Source organism: Cygnus olor, chromosome 1 (genome assembly GCF_009769625.2).
Source record: "Cygnus olor isolate bCygOlo1 chromosome 1, bCygOlo1.pri.v2, whole genome shotgun sequence".
In the NCBI taxonomy this organism is placed as follows: Eukaryota; Metazoa; Chordata; class Aves; order Anseriformes; family Anatidae; genus Cygnus; species Cygnus olor.
The window spans coordinates 151,959,054-151,976,672 of NC_049169.1; the positions used below are offsets into that span (position 1 = coordinate 151,959,054).

Sequence of the window (17,619 nt, forward strand, 5' to 3'; positions counted from 1 at the left end):
ACCACTGCTCTAGAATATACGCACCTGTTTCTATGGTTACTTGTGCCTGTTTTTGTTGGAGTGTTTATTACAGGAACATAATGACTTGTTACACAGTGGGGCTTTTCTACAATTTTTACATTTGAGTATTAGAAAATCAAAAGCATTTAAATTACTTGCTGAACTTACATAGGCACTATTTCTAAAATAAAAATGGCAATTTCTCTAACCAGTCAATGGGTCGTAGAAATTTTTAGTGAGAAATTATTTGGGGGCATGGATTAACATACATGTCCAGTGTATTTAGTGACTTGCCACAATTATCATAATTTAACTTTAAGGTTGCTTAAAAAAATGATATTGACTTTCATAATATATTTTTAAAATGCTTTTTCAATATACAGTCCAATTAGATGGACAAAACTTTACTTTTCAGTGATGTTATGTTTTCCCATTCTAATAGCAATCTCAGGGATGATTTTACTGTTTTTATTCATGAAAGCAGCTATCATCAAGGCACACTGCTAGTCTATCAGTTTATATCAGGATAGAATGATACAAATACTGGGATAGCAGTGAAATCAGCATACTAACATTTTATGTATTCAGGTCGGGTGAAAGTGAACTTTATCCCTAATATGCCATTCCGTGTTGCAACTTGCATTTTCAGAGAAATGTGCTATAATTAAACAATATCTTTTTTATTATTATTTTGTGCACATTTCTGTCTTTAATTCGAGGGAATAAAAGAAGCCATCAAGAAGAAAAATCATAATGGCATCCAAATCCCTGTGGAAGTGAATAAGAACATTTCTGTGAAGCTGTATTTTCATGAAAAAAAAGATTAAAAAAATGGGAGGGTATTAAGGTAGTAAGCTGAATGAAAAAAAAAAATAATAATTTCAGAGTATGGTGTTCACTGCCACTAGTGAGAATTTTGAAAATACTGCTTTCTTATGGCTATACTAAGATTATCATTTCCATAAACTTTTCCTGCTCTTTTTAGCATAATATGGCTTCATCAGCTTTTAATAATGTTAATTACCGAATAATAAAATCCTTTGTCTGAAAATTGCCTCCTCATCTACCTCAGCTTTCATCATTGTGGCTCTTTTCTGTTGAAGGAGAGCTGCGAATGATGGCTATGAATGTGGGTTTTGTGATGTGAGATCGGACCATTTGCGTATCAAGTCTCCTGGCACAATGTCCCAGCAATATCTGATGTTTCAAAGCGTGAGCTTTCACCTTGAAACGTCGCATCCAAACAGGCACATTGCATCCACTGTGAACTGGGAGCTGTGGGAGGGCAGGATCCTGCTGGCTAAAGCAGCTGCCTTGTTACCAAACACTTCAGCACAAGAGCATTTAACACTCATCACCCTTGCAGGGCTTCAGAGCGCTTCCAAACATTCATGTGGAGCTGTATATAGAACTGGAGTCTGCCCTGAAGAACTGGCATCTTGGGGAGGTTGTCCTAGAGGCACAGAGTCATAGACAAGTCTGCATTGGAAGGGACCTACGGAGATTGGAGCAACCTCCGATTGAAAGCAGGGCCTTCAGTTGTGTTTTCCAGGGGCCTATGAAGCTGTCTTGAATATTTCCAGGAAGGGAGATGCTAGCACACATCTAGGCAGCCTGTTCCAACTTTTAATCATTCTCAGAGCGTAGATTTTTTTTCCGATGTACTTCCTGGAAACAGTGATTGCAGTTCCAGGGAGGGGAATTGTATTAATACTGCTCCTGATTACCCACTTTTAGAGTTGGTGAACCATTAAGACATCCAAGGGAGCCGAATCAGCTCATAAGGCAATACTTATGGCACTGGATACAGTTGGCTAATGAGCATATGGAGAGGGAAATGAAATTCAGGCTTTCTGTGTAGTAACCCATGAAATCTCTCTGCAGGGCATGTTACCACTCAACAGCAGTGGTGGAGTGGTGTCCTGAGAAAGCAGCCGTGTAATACACCCGTGGAGCTCCCGTGTGTTCTGTAGCCATACCTGCTGTTGGGCGTTGATAGGAACATGTTAGTCCTCTGTGACTATATGGGAAGACAGTGCCTGGCAGTTCTGGATGTTGGGCTGTCTGAATTACTTATCCATCAGCTGAATGGAGGTGCCGTATGCTGATTTTGCTGATATGGGAGGTGTGTTGGGCCATTCCTTTCCAAAAGGATCTGGGGGTGCTGATTGATGCTCACCTGAACGTGAGCCAGCAGTGTGCCCAGGTGGCCAAGAAGGCCAGTGGCATCGTGGCTAGTATCAGGAATAGTGTAGCCAGCAGGACCAGGGAGGTGATCATCCCCCTGTACTCGGCTCCGGTGAGGCCGCACCTCAAGTACTGTGTTCAGCTTTGGGCCCCTCAGTAGAAGAAGGACATTGAGGCCGTGGAGCATGTCCAGAGAAGGGCTACAAAGCTGGTGAAGGGCCTGGAACACAAGTCCTGTGAGGAGCGGCTGAGGGAACTGGGGTTGTTTAGTCTGGAGAAGAGGAGGCTCAGGAGAGACCTTATTGCTCTCTACAACTACCTGAAAGGAACTTGTGGGGAGCTGGGGGTTGCCCTCTGCTCACAGGTAACTAGTGATAGGACTAGAGGGAATGGCCTCAAGTTGTGCCAGGGGAGGTTTAGGTTGGAAATGAGGAGACATTTCTTCTCAGAAAGAGCAGTCAGGCATTGGAACGGGGAGGTGGTGGAGTCACCGTCCCTGGGGGTGTTCAAGGAAAGGTTGGATGTGGTGCTTAGGGACATGGCTTAGTGGGAGATATTGGTAGTAGGGTGATTGACCAGTTGATCTTGGAGGTCTTTTCCAACCTTAATGATTCTGTGATTCTATGATTGGTCTGTGGAAATGGTCAATCTCTTTGATGCTTTTTGTACTTGAGGAAAAGAGCATTGTATAATGTTTTCATGTCTGTTTCTGTATTGTGTTTTTAAATTTTCGTCATCAGTTTTGTTTTAAAACAGCATTTGTTAACTCCTCTCAGTTTTGTTGCTGTTGTTGTTGTAACCAAGCAAATATGGTTACAGGATTTTTAGCAAGTAAAATGGTCCTTGTGTGTGTATTTGAAAGTCTTGTTTCTTAGTTCACTATACATATTGTTTCTTCCTTTTGCAAATTCCCTGAAACTATTGCCATTTGTTCATGACATAGGTCACTGAGTCAAATGAAATTGAACTGCATTTTTTATTGTCTTTCTCTGAACAGCCCAATAAAAATTCTATTTCCGATTATTTTCTTTTTGTTTTGTTTTGTTTTATTGTTTTTATTTTTATTTTGGCTGTCAGTAGCAGCAAGTGAGGTGATGAATGGTAGAGCTCAAAGACCTCCCATTACAATATGAAAAGTGAAGTACTAAGTTTGGTGAAATTAATTACATAAATTAACAAAATTCAAACCTTAAAAATGCATCTGAGACTTTTTTTAATGAATGAATTAGTCTTACATTTTCATGGGTAATATCTGAAATAATCAGAAAATCTCAACTAATCCCCTTTATATCTTTTTTTTTAATTATTTATTTTATTTTATGGCAAATGATGAAGTAGTGGTTCTGTAGTGATTATAGCTTTTTTTGTAATGGTAGATTGGAACTGTGTACATTCTGTGTCTGTCACATATATAGAATCACCTTGTAATTCAAAGGACTGCAAGAGCTGTGCTTCCTTTTTTGTGTTATAAATAGAGTAGCTTTGTTTTGTGTGCTGTAACATCAAGTGATTTTTCCAAGTTTTTTTCTGGTATAGAATACAAGATTACTGTAAATATTACGTTACGTGTTATGACAGAGGTAAATTATGCACTATGTGATGTGTTGGAAGCATCTGATGATGGAGCAATTCAGTGCAATACACAAGTAGGTACAAATTGAACTTGTGTAACTCCATGATGATAAAGTAATACTACACCCGCTATAAACATTTAGAGTTATGTTTCACAATTCTAATTCTATTGGCTGGTCCAGACGGATTGCTGCTATGTGAGTGTATTTTAGAATATATTTTAAAGAAGTTCCTGCCCTGGGTAATGAAGACTTTTTTTTTAGAAAAAGAAGACGTACAGAAATGAGAAGTGGTGGCCTCGTCTTTTATTGTTTTTTCTTTACTCAAATACAGACTTTTAAAAAATATATTTTGGTTTGTTCGGAAGTGATACTATCACTGTTGCAGAGGGATAAATTGGAAGTGACCACCCATTTAAAAATATGCCAGGCTTTCATTGGTTGTCAACATTGATAAGCAATCATTCTCAATTTCTTTTCTTTCCTGCATGGATCAATGGATCATCATTTTACAGTTCCAGAAGTACTTTGTGTTAAAGGATGACTAGTATATAATTTGCTAGTTTTTACGTAGTAAAATGCTCGGGGTTCTATTTTTTTTTTTTTTTTCAAAACACAGAGTAAAAACAGAGTAGAGGCTGGGCTTTGAGTGGGTAGTGGAGCTGGGAGTCATATGCTTGTCTGCATTACCACCTAAGTCAGGCTCCAGGGCAGCTTAGGAACTGCAAAGCTCTGAAGAAGAGAGAAGGGGGCTGATGTTTGACACATGAGCTGACTGGAGAAATCATTTTATTTGGGGGACAGGAGAGGAGAATTGAGAACAGAAGTCAGAGACAGCTTTCCTTCTTCGCTAGGCTTTATCTCTTCATTTTCTCATCTGTGTGAGGGCAACATTGGAAGTATTTGTAAGTCTAGGGGCTGGTCTGGATTTGTCCACATCATTCTGCTACTAAACAAACCTGTGAACAGCAGGTTTTAACAAAATGGGAGAAGTTTGGATTTGAGCCAGAGACATAAGGGGTGTATGTGTGCACGTGGTGGAGTAGGAGTTGAGTTAGATACCCTGCACGTGTGTATTTTTATTTGCCTCTGCAGAGGGGAGGGAGGTTATGCAAGATGCTCCCTTGAGATCTGTTTTCTTTCTCTGTCCCATTCCCTCTTCCTTGCCCTACAAGTGTTTGTGTGCAGTGAGGAAACGGGGAGGGAGGATGATTCTTCTGTCCCTGACTCAGCTCTGCCCTCTGTTCTAGCTTGCTCTTTTTGTGTTATAATGAGCACAGTGGAGGGGGGAAAAACGATGCTCCCATTTTCTCATTACCTCAATTTCTTCTATTTCCTCCTGTGTATTTATGCTGCTCCTAAAATGACAGTAAATGTCAGCTTCCATCCCTTAATGCTTATTTGTAGTGCTACACAAAGTAGCCTGCAGGGTGATCTGAAAAATTTGCTAGAGTTCTTGATGTGTTTTATTTATTGCCAAAACATGCAGGATCCAGTGACCATGATAGAATAGCCAGCTAGCTGTTTTTTACTGAGCATGCTGGTCTCGTCGCATTTGTGCCATCTTTCAGCTGTCCTGTGTCAGAGACTGTGAGGAGAAGTGGGAGAATAAGGTTCTGCTAATGACAGACCCACGACTACCGAACTGCTTTACGGAGCAGATGATGATAAATCTGATTACTATCAGAGCAAATGTCAAGTCACTTCTTTTTTGTTTCGCTTTCCCACAGAGGCAGCTGGAAGAGGCAGGAGGAGAGGATTCAGAGAACAGGTTGTAGCAGGGATGAGAGAGAAAAAGAAATTCCCGAAGGCAAGCAGGGAGGCACTTGCAGTGATTTGTCGTTCATCCTGCAATGTTCCTGAGATGTTAAAAGAGAAGCAGGGCAGAAATGACCTAGGTGATAGACTGCACTATAATCTAGCTAAACTGCCTCCTTTGCCACTCAGGTCCTGAAATTGCTTAACAAAATCAGCAGGCCTAATCAATCTTCTAGCAGGCTGTTTTGAGCAGTTCAGATGTTGATTTCACAGAGCAATTTGTCTTCGGCAAGGTTGACAACACAATAAACTTTTATTAACAAAACAGCAGTCTGGCCAATCTTCCCTTCTGGTGGACATTAAACTGCAATGGCTCTCGTGGTATGATTTCCTCAAGTGTGATATTGATCCTGGCCGTGGTTCTATCAGTATTTTATATTGGCTCACATTTCTGATGAGTTGGATCTTATAAAGTGTGGGGTTTTCTTCGATGAATATGTTTAACTGCTGTTTAGGGCACATAATAATGTCAGTTGCTACTTTATCTGCAATGTGGTGGTTACAACTGAGAAACTGTGTCTTTCTGTATCTCAGTGCTGTCATTAGGTTATCAGTATACCAAGTAGAAATCAAAAATGAAGAAGTGAGCTAATATGTTGTATTCCATTAATGTAAAGGTACTAAAATTGGTCAGAAATGGTGAAATAAGGAGAGTGTAGGGAGGGGATTTGTTTCTTGCTTCTATTTTCAAATATTTAAAGGAACACTAAGGTCTTATGCTGAATTTGAGGTATTCTTCCTTAGTTAAGGCTGCATTGACATGGTAGGACTCATTTACATTCTTACAGGGCAGAGAATATTGCAATTACAGACTGTTTTGTCAAGCTTGCCTCTTCTTTTGGAATGTCAAATTTCAGATTAATTCAGATGAGCATCTCTGAGAGAGAAGCAAACCTCTGATCCATTCCACATGGAGTGTTTACCAAGAATGCCATTTACATGGTTGTGTACTAGCCTAACAGCGGCACTGGCATAAATAAATGCTGAGGGAGAAGCTGGTAGTGTTATTAGGAGAAACTGTTTGGGGAGACTGGGAAGGGTGCTTGCAAAGTAATGAATAGGCCTTTATTTAATGAAGAAAAGATTAATCCATCTAGCTAAGCTTTATTGCTACTTTGGACTTGAGATTTTTTGAGGCTCTTAAAATGCTTTGTGTTTAATAGGTGTTAGCTATTAAGCTAGCTGTTAGCTAGTCCACTGAGTTCAAGTGGCACCCCTTAGTTTACCTGGCAGAGACATTAAGTGAGGGCATGGTTTACTGCACAAAAGCCTTCTAAAGGTTGTCCCAAGCCTGTGGTCATGGACTGTGTAAGTGAACTAGCATCCACTGCTCTGTCAGGAGGGATTTTTTTTGTCTGTAAGTGTGTGGAGAAGCTTTCATTACTTGCTGTGTACATTAAAGAATCCAATGTCCACTGCAGGCAATAGGGAGCCAGCAACTTTAGTAGCTTTAAGAGGTTTGAAATAGTCTCAGCATGAGGTTTTAGTCTACAGTACTAATCCTTCATCTTTTGCAAATGTTTAGACCACATTTCAAAGGCTTACAAACCGTGATGTAAATAGTATACAATAGTGTGTTCACAGGAAAATGCTAAAACAACCTTACAAATAATTTTCAGACTGCAGCAGACATGATGAAAAAAGGGCGAGGAATTAACATAGTGCTTTAACTATCTTAGGTGAGAGGTAACCACATGTATTTAAATCTCATATATATGTATTCCTTTCCAAGAACAGAATGCTGTTGTCTTCATTAGTATGGAATTTGAACCCAATAAAAAAGGTGGAATAGTGTGAACGAATCTCACTGTTCAGTGCTATTAATATGTGAGTATTAGCCTGTGTTTAGTCTGAATTAGATTCTCATGGAATTAAGTAGCGCTAGAAGTCAGTATCCAGATTCATAATAAAAAGTATATTCCGATTTTCATGTTAAGCAGTTTATGATCCTGTCTTAAAAATGCCTCCAACAGCAAATAATATCCCATATAGCAATACACAGTATAATCACATTAAAGATTCCCCACCATGTCCACTGCCAGACAAATGACAAATGTGAAAAGGATTTAGACAAGGCATGCAAAGCAAATAGGACCTGAATCTCTCCAAAAATTAGTAGTCTCTGTAAATGTAATTCACATGCCGTAAGTTTCTGTGGGTGATCCAGTGAAAACCCGTCTCAGTGGGAGGATGTGGGGGGGAAGCTGGCCTGAACTGGCACTGAGAAGCAAGATGGAGAAGCAGCGCAAGTGGTGAGAAGACTGAAAAGGGTCATGACATCCTCCTTTGTAAGGTAAAGGATCAGAGCCGATTCAATCATGCCACATGTATTGTGGAGAGAAAAAGCAATTTCTAAAAAAAGATTTGGCTTTTAGTGAGTGCTTGAGGGATTATTCAGAGGAGGGTGAATACAGGAACTAAGTTTGTGCTCAGATCTGTATAGCACAACTCAGGTAAAACTTCTTGCTTTACACAAATGGTGCCCAAGACAAGTGAGTTTCAAAGAGTTCTTCAGCTAGAGAAAGACCAATCAACATCTTTGTTCATATGTGCCACCGAAGGACTCAGGCTGCATGTTGAAACACCACCGGGGATTTGTGTAGTAAGTGGGAACAGGGATAGCTTGTGTCTGCTTTGTGGATACTGAACATAGCAGCTGAAACAGCCATGTTTGTTCAGCCCCAAGTGAAGAGTTCCTTAGCTCAGACTTTACCAGGGAACTAAGTCTACTTTCTTTAGGAAGGACAGGTTAAAATTATGATTTGCAGCCCTCCTTCTCATAATTCTTAGGTGGAGGAGAACTTTAAGATCCTTATTTGTTAGAAAACCTATCTGAAGAGCATTAAGGTTCTCTGTCCCTTATTTCTGATTTGAAAATCACGTACTGTATTATCCTTATACCCTTCTTTTTGTTCACTTCTGCCTTAAGTAATTTTTGCAACTGAGATAAAACAAACAAAAAAACATATTTTATCTCTATTTACACAATACATCTTGCTGTCACCTACTGCAAGGAATGATAAATCCTTTTTAGGATACTGTATGACATTGAAAATATTACATTAAAACAAAACTTCTTGTCTGTGCTTTTAGAACTGATGAAAATGCTGAGACATTTGAAAACAAGCACAAGTTTACTGAAATAGCTATCCCTCAGATAGGAAACAATGCGTATCAAGCCAGGAATCACATAACAAAGTCCGGTAATGACTTCAAGATTTTTGAGACCTGACAAATCATTTTCGTTCAGTTATATCTGTGACAAGTGGATGGAAAACACTGTACCTGGAAGAACACGAAATAGAGAAAAGGAACCAGAGAGTGTATAAGGCAGATGAGGGCATGTTCAATCCGTTGTGAGAAACCTGATTTGGAAAGGGGTGTTCATGTGCCCTGAGATACACTACCAATGTCTCTGCATACATTTTTACTGCTATATTACATAAAACTGGATTATTCACATTCCTTAGGTCTAGTCTCATCTGGCATCTGTTTCAGCAAGCTGCATCTGTATGCATTTTGTCTACAACTTCTTCTATGCTCTGGGTGGTACACAGAGTTCTGTAACCTTCAGACGAAATCTACCTAAAAGTGTAGGGATTTTTTTGTTTGTTTGTTTTTTCAATTCATTGTTTGAAATAAAGTGTGAGCCATTAGCAGTGTTTTTATATTATGTGGTGGAGAGAGTGTGTTTTATGTCTTTGGGAGTGACGTGAGATGTGGGGATACCTAAGCTAATAGGTATCCCCATACCTGTTCAAACTGGAGCAGTGCAGTATAGAGGAAACTGAGCTTTGCTGCAGTATTATCTGTGCTGCCTTTTAGGAATGGTCTCTGGATTGAACTATCACCAAAACCAGGCTATGGTCTTATTTTAGTGAGCTGACTGAAGAAGTATAAAACAGAGCCAGAGAACAGGTAGGAAGGCATATGGGTGATCGAGGATGCAGTGCTCAGTTTTCTGTCCTGAGTCTCTTTTATTCAGTAGTGCAAAGGTATACTCTGAATACCTTGTCCTAGACAATTAATGGAGTGCTGATAATATCAATGATAAAAAGTTCAACATACAGCTTCTTATTGAAGTTTAAAAAATGATCTATCGTTTTGGGATCATATGGAGGTGCTCAGGACTCTGAAAAAACTTGAAAGCCTGCATTGTGATGAGATAGTGATTACTTTCTAGTGTTTTGTAAATGGCAGGACTTTTCTAGAGCATGAAAAATTGTTTAAAACTTACGAGAAATGAATGTAAAATTATACTGAATTGATTGAAGCTTTTGAAAAATATTGAAGGAACTGAATGGCATAATACTGGATTGTTAGCATTTTAAACTTACCTTCCTGCGCAAGTATCATGTAATAGGCAAGACGGTGGAAAAGTGAGTCCTGTGTTCATTTTTGTGTGTGTTTTTTGATGTATGTCAAAGTACAAATAAAAGGTTTCTTAATATATTATTTTTGACACAAGCTGAAGAGAAGTGTTGCGCAAGACTGAAGCTACCATTTATTTTTACTCACAAGGTGTGTTTATATGTTTTTACTAACACTGGGCTTTCGGAGTCTGTCAAAAGTGGCATTTTAAAAATGGTTCAGAGAAGACTTTTCTTTCTTTCAAGAACTTTAGTTTGTGATATTAGTAAATCCTGACAGTAAAACAACAACAATAAACCTCTTAGCTTTTCTCTCTCTCGTAGGGTGATAGCTCCTATGTAAAGGATCGTTGGTGTGTGTTTGATGGATTCATGGTCTTTTGTCTTTGGGTGTCCCTGGTTTTACAGGTACTTATTTCACTTACCTTTTTCAATTAATAGGTATTTGATTATGGAAAATATGTGACACAGACAAGTAATTATGAGCTGTGGAAGAATGGGTGTATATGGGTCCAATTATTTTTAAAAATGTTGAATTCAATAGCACCATAATTGCACATTGCAGCATAGCTACACTGGCAGTAGAATTTATCTTTTAGTATTTATCTTGTTTAATTTTTTATCACTGAGAAGTCATTAACAATCTGAAGCTTGCTACCATAAACTCTGCATAATCAAAAGGAGAGAGAAGTATCTTCAGAGAGCCATTTGTCCCTTATTCTTCCATTGTCCCCCTTCTTTCATTTAGTTGGATGTGATGGTAGCATAGGCAGCTAAAGGGAGACTGATTCAAATAGTAGATATTTGCAGTTCTGTAGGCATATTGACTGGGTAGGCGGAGGGGTTTCATGTAGTATGGGTCACACCCAACAAAACCTTCCCCATAATAGAAGGTAAATATAAAATATTAAAAAATATATTTAAAAATACATTTGGAAACAATGTGGTAAGTTTTCATAAAGTAATGAACTTGGACCTGTTGCAAAAAAAGCATGGACTGTTAAGGTACAGGTCAAATTGTGTCCCACAAAACAATTGGTCCTTAAGCCAATTTTTTGAATGAGAATAGATCAAGGTCTGTGAGATTTGGCCTTTAATAACACAGGGACTGTAAAAGATCCATTGAGATTGCCATTAGACAAAGCTTAGCCACTTCTGAAAAATTTAAGATACGTTGTCATTTTCTGCTTTATACACAGTGAAGAATTTGGTACATCATGTATACATATACAGTCAAGATAGGCTGTTACAGATGAGCACCACAGGTTACCCAGCCTGTGCATTGCCAGGTTCCCCCTCCATTTTCTTAGTATTTTGAACAAATACTACATTAAGCAGTAACTCTCAGAATGGGAGACGAGGGTAAAGACAAGACATTTTTACCCAATCATTAAGCTAAATAGTCCTTCTGGAGTGCCTGCCCTGTCAAAGTGTTAAGGAAATGTTTCCCTGTTCTGTGGCTTGGCTGAGAAATTTGTGTCCTAAGTGGAGCCATAGGAGAACATGTGCAGTTTTCTCATGCTCTTGGAATTAAATGGAGAATTTATAAGCATATTGCAACATGTACGGCAATCAGGATGTATCTACTTTTATATAATATGAAAAGCCTTGCTGGTGTGCCTCATTATCAGATACTGATTTTCATAATGGAAAAGGTAAATTATTCACTTTTAATAAAGTTGTGGGAAACCTGGGAGGTAGGACTAGCACGCATGCATGCAGCTTACACAAAGTTGCATGCTGTTCTTGAGTTATTTGAGATAGAAGCGTTATGAATGTAGGCAGAGTATATTTTTAGAATTTCATTAGGATAACTTAGAAATGGATTAAAGGATTTATTAAGACTTTTCTTTTAAAAAACGTTTAAAATGAATCATAAAATGAACCAAGAGACGCTTGAAAATGAAAATTAAAATAAAAATCATATATAGTGTTTGTAGTTTTAAAAATTGGGTAAGTAAGTACCAAGAACAGGACAGGGTTGTCAAAAAAAACATGCTTCTTTTCTTTGTAGGTGTTTGAAATTGCTGAAATAGTTGATCAGATGTCACCTTGGGGCATGTTGCGGATTCCAAGACCACTCATTATGATTCGAGCATTCCGGATATATTTTCGTTTTGAGCTGCCAAGAACCAGGATAACAAATATCTTAAAGTAAGTAAGGCTGTTATCTGAAGAACAGCAGACTTAGAACACTGAATAAGCAGCTCAGAGGACGACTCTTAATGCTTAATGTGCATTTAAAAAAAAAAAAAACTTGCTCTTTTCTATATTTAAGGAATTATCAGGTTTCTATAAAGTGATCAAAACTGCCAGGTATTTAAATAAATCTTAAATCATTTTGCTAATAATTGTAGCCAGCAATTTTCAACCAGTTGGAGTAAATTCTCTTCGATTAGTGCGAGCATATAATAATCAAGGTGAAGGTATATGTATACAGACACATACAAGCATACACACATAAGTATATTCTGTACAGCATATAATGGTAAAAAACACTTAATGGTAATGTGAAAGGGTTTCTTCTATTCATTTGATGTCAACTTCATCATCTCATCTTGCCTGTGCAATTCGTTAGATACTATTTTACAAAACCTAAACTTTCTACATTTGATTTATTTATTTTTATTCTGCTTTTTATAGTTTACAGCTGTTTTAATAACTCTAACTTAGTTTAGAAAAAAATCATGGCTTTTTTTTTTTTTTTTTTTTCCATGGCTCTGGCACAGAGCAAGAGATCAGTTTTGAGGACAAATTTTCTGTGGGATGAAATACTCCTCTGTGTGTGATCACACTTTCTATTCTGCAGTTTTTCAGAGGTGTCTTCACATTGCCTGTGCACTCAGTGTGCTGTTTTTCTTTTTGCCAGGCGTTCTGGAGAGCAAATCTGGAGCGTTTCAATTTTCCTTCTCTTTTTTCTCCTCCTGTATGGAATCCTGGGGGTGCAGATGTTTGGAACTTTTACATACCACTGCGTGACTGATGACACACAGCGAGGGTAAGTTGGCCTGGGTAGGCATAATGTGAGGCTGTTCTTTCAGTGCATATATATAATTTTAGTGAGTGTCATTGCGTGTAAAATGGAATTAATAGGTTAAAAATGGTCCACCAAAATCAATTCCCCAGGATAAATTGGGGAAGCAAATAGGTTATGAATTATGAAAAAAAAAAAAACACATAAATTTAAAATGGAACAGAGATGACAAATTAGGGTATTGAGCAGCAGTCTGATTTAGGGGATGAGTGCATGGGGATGTGTGTGGTTAGAGTATAAGTGAGAGAGATTGAGACAGGAGGAGAGCCTTTAGGAGGAGCATTGCTGCTTTCAACTGAGTCAAGTCACTGATGTTTCATCAGCTTTTGCTGTATTCTCCTGTCTTTTCCCAGAATGTCTGGGAATGGCGCAAGACCTAAGGTAAAGGGCAGAACTTTCCACAGAATCTCACACCCTTGTTGGGATGAGAGGTTACTGGGACCTGATACTCAGATGTAAAGCTAAAGATCCTTTTTACCCAGCCTTTGGAAAGTGCAATTAATACTCTACACTGGTTATCAAATGTACATCATGTTTTTGATTCAGCACGTACTTAAACAAAAGGGTAAGTTGAAGCACAGTATATGTAGCCTCTTGTCATTGGGATGCTCATAGGATTGCAGTAAGTATACGCTTCTTTGTCCTGTTGAGTTGACAGCTTGGATGTATCCTTGACCACTGTTGTGAGATTCTATAGCATCTATTTCTTTGTTGCTTCGCCTTCTTTGGATAGGGAAATGTTAGCTCTGGAGTTGAAGCCTTTGCATTAGTCAAAAGTGTATCCTCTTATTTCTGTATTGAATTTGTCAGAAAGTAAAATAAATAGAATAGACATTATAAGAAACGCAAAACACTGCTTAATCAGCTACTGTGCAGAATAAAAAGTCAGACTATTGCAAAATAGCGTGTTAAAGATTTTTCTGAACTAGGATCAATAAACTATCAAATACAAAATGAGATTATTAAAAGTGGCAGATATAAAAAAGGTTACAGAATTACTTGTGAATATGTTAGACATTACATGATGTTTTGTTAAAGAGGTGATTGAATTTTGGATATTTTCTTATGCATTGAGTATTATATTGTGTGGTTGTTTTTCACTTAGGAAATTAGATATTTTATTCTGACTTTTTCTCATTTTTAAAAGAAAATCTTTATAGCACGGATTTTTTAGTTTCCCATAGACATGGGAAAAAATCTTTGTGAAAAATGTATTTGTGATATCTGTGATTCTGTGATTTACCTATGTAGTTTGGGAAAACAGGAAATAGGATTGGTAACACAGGAAAGATCATGCATCTTGTTATTGCTTCTATCAGTGAATGTAGCCCTTCCCTGATTTCAATTGAAAAAGATGAAATGGGACATTATAAGGTGTGGTTTTGATATGGAATAATGAGCCTGTAATTTTAAGGTTGCTCATAATTTTAGTTTCTTCTGAATGTACTGAGTTGCTCTCTGAATACTGCGTTATTGAAAAATAATGGGAAAGTGGTTATGGTTCAAATTTAGATTGTTGAAAAGCTGAATTACAGGGAAAGGTTAAAAGTGTCAAATACCCAGCACACAAAATAAAAAATAAAAGCCTGTCTAAAATGTGTTAAAGATGGAAAAGTGAAATATGCAGAAATAAAGAAATGTGAGACTTGAACATCAAGTCTAGTCTTAACTCCTTTTTCTTTCAGTATCATTGTGTATGTATTTTTAGCTCTTTAGAAGTTAGACATCTAATTTAAGGTACATTTTAGATACCTGAGATAGGCACCTTCAGAAAGTAATTAACCGCTTTTGCCTTCCCCAAAACTGACTTCTAACTTTAAATGGCTCCTATGGTTGTGTATGAGTAGAATTACATTGAAAACCACTTTTGTCCTTCATTTACTCTGACAAATGAAGGGTTCTCACACAATGAACAGTATCTTTTTACTTTTCTCCTTGACATGTGGATTCACACCTTACTTGTGACATACTGCTCATTCCTACTCTGAAAACACTTATTTCTGCTTCTTTTTGTAATACTCATCATTATGCTTTGTGAACGCTTATACATATGTGATTGTTTTTTCATGCCAGGCAGCAACTCTGGGTGGAGTTAATCTGTCCCCTCTTCACATAGGTCAGGGCTGGTCCTAGCAGAACTGCCTGCATAGCTTTTCAGTGGATTGGAAAAATAGAAAGAAGTCACAGTTAGTTGTACTGCCAAAAGAGGACAAATTGGAGGCTGGCACTAGTGCCCAGAATGTTCTTAGAAAGGAGGCATCATGCCACCTCTCAATCGAGGACAGCTTATTAGCTTTGACGTAGTAGAGCACAAAAGCATGAAAATTGCCTAGAAAAATCTGACTTCTGTCTTTGAAGTTCAGTTTCTCAATTTCATAGTAAAGCTTCCCTCAAAATTTGAGTCTGGCTGTCCGCGTCTCTCTACCTCAGGTGGTTCTGTTCCACGCCATGGAGAATGGCCAGTGCTGACTGTACTTGGCATTGAGTAACTTGCCAAGTTACTAAAGCACAGCCCCTAATGAGCCACAGCTGTAAACACTCAGTATTTCTGCAAGCCATATCTGAGGCTCCCAAGTCAAGCTTTGAAAATGAAAAACACACAATTAGTGGCCACCTTTGAGAACTTAGATTTTGTGTGATTTATCTCGTACTAAGCAGAATTGTATGGCAAAAAAAAAAAAAAAAAAAAAAAAACAAGGGTAAAATCTTATTACTGAGGTCAAGACTCATCCATTTTAGAAAGCAGCCTTAGTAAGTCTACTGCCTTCTGAATTATTATTATACAGGAGACAAGCATCTCCTGCAAATGGCATCTTAAAATCTTGCTATTCCTTCCTATTTGAAAGGACGTGGCAGCCTCATCAGACACTCATTGCCTCTTTGACTGCTGCAAGTTCTTTTATCTTTCCATCCCTCCTGACGCTCACACTCCCTGACCTCCTGTCTCTCCACCTCCTCAGTCAGTTTCTAATGTTAACTCTGACAAACAGAAATACTGGAGTGAGCTAACTGCAGTCTTAAGTTTTTCATTATGTCTGTGAAATCAGCAAAATCCGACTTCCTTCCAAAGGCTGAAAAGTTTTTTTGTTTGTTCGTTTGATGTTGAGTCATTTTTTCCCTCATTCATGTGATCTTCTTTATTTTGCCTGACTTATTTTTCTATATGGGGAACACTGTCATCTTCCTAGACAATTTTCTAACTCAGTGTTCCCTTTGTGATTATTACTTGTCTTTTTACAGCTCTTCTGTTACAGCTTTTTCCTGATGATTTCTCTGACTGGTGTATCTGTTTTCTGCCAATGAGTGCTATACTGCGTAGACTTCCTTATCACAGATCTTCTTTTGGGGCAATCCCAGACCTGAGCACAGCCTGGGAGAAGAACTCACTGAGAGCAGCTCTGCAGAGAAAGAATTGGGGATTCTGGAGGATGAAAAGCTCAACACAAGCCAGCCGTGTGTGCTTGCAGCCCAGAAAGCCAACTGCATCCTGGGCTGCATCAACAGAGGAGAGGCCAGCAGGGAAGGGAGGTGATTGTGCCCCTCTGCTCTGTCCTTGTGAGGCCCCACCTGGAGTGCTGCGTCCAGGTCTGGGGTCCCCAGCACAAGAAAGATGCGGGGCTGTTAGAGCAGGTCCAGAAAAGGGCCATGAAGTTGATCAGAGGGCTGGAGCACCTCTCCTATGCAGACAGGCTGAGAGAGCTGGGGATGTTCAGCCTGGATATAAGAAAGCTCAAGAGAGACCTCATTGAGGCCTTTCAGTACTTAAAAGGAGCTTATAAAAAAAGATGGAGAGGAACTTTTTACATCAGCAAATAGTGATAGGACAATGGGGAATAGTTTTAAACTAAAAGAGGGGAGATTTAGCTTAGATGTTGGGAGGAAATTCTTCACTGTGAGGGCGGTGAGACACTGGAAGGTGAGACACAGAAGCTGTGGATGCCCCATCTCTGGAGGTGTTCAAGGCCAGGCTGGATGGGGCTTCGAGCAACCTGGTCTGGTGGGAGGTGTCCCTGCCCATGGCAGGGGGGTTGGAACTGGGTGATCTTTAAGGTCCTTTCCAACTCAAGCCATTCTATGATTCTGTGATTCTTTAGTTTCTTGAAAGACATACAGTATGGTTGTAATGTAATATATAAATATACAATTATCTAAATAAGTTGATACATTATAAGCAGTTTGACAAGTCCTTTTGTCATATATGCAATTAATTTCAAAGAAGTGAACAAAGTGTGGGGAAAGTAGGTTGTTTTCCCAAATCTACTCTATTTTATTCTTGGTCACCTTCAGTGTACAAAAGGTACTTCCACGAGGACATGCGAGGGAAATTTTTTCAAAACCTCTTCTTTGGCTCTGTTAGAGAGGTTTATAAATCTTCACAGACATACTGCTAAGTGTTTTCTTTATTTTTATTACCAAGATATGTTTGACTACACAAAAAATACTTTTGTAATGCATGATTAGATTATATTTATTCCATAACAGCGTATTTTCCTTTTATAGGGGAAAGGAAGCTTTCCCTCAGTGAAAGGAAGGAGGTTAGCACGGCTAAAAAACATAAAATGTACCTAAATTACCTAATTCTCCAAACTCACTCTTTAAGGTCCTTTGTTTATGCTTTCAGTAGGATATGGGCTGAGTA

General features: G+C 38.5%; 1 protein-coding gene across 3 annotated transcripts in view; it reads left to right on the forward strand.

The window, feature by feature from the left end:
• The window catches only part of NALCN (sodium leak channel, non-selective), a 234,875-nt gene that overhangs the window by 20,752 nt on the left and 196,504 nt on the right, over window positions 1-17,619 (forward strand). For all 3 annotated transcript variants that reach the window (XM_040537921.1, XM_040537936.1, XM_040537929.1), the window contains exons 4-6: window positions 10,271-10,354; window positions 11,961-12,100; window positions 12,816-12,944. In XM_040537921.1, the coding sequence (XP_040393855.1) occupies window positions 10,271-10,354; window positions 11,961-12,100; window positions 12,816-12,944 (353 nt within the window). The remainder of the gene's footprint in view (window positions 1-10,270; window positions 10,355-11,960; window positions 12,101-12,815; window positions 12,945-17,619) is intronic.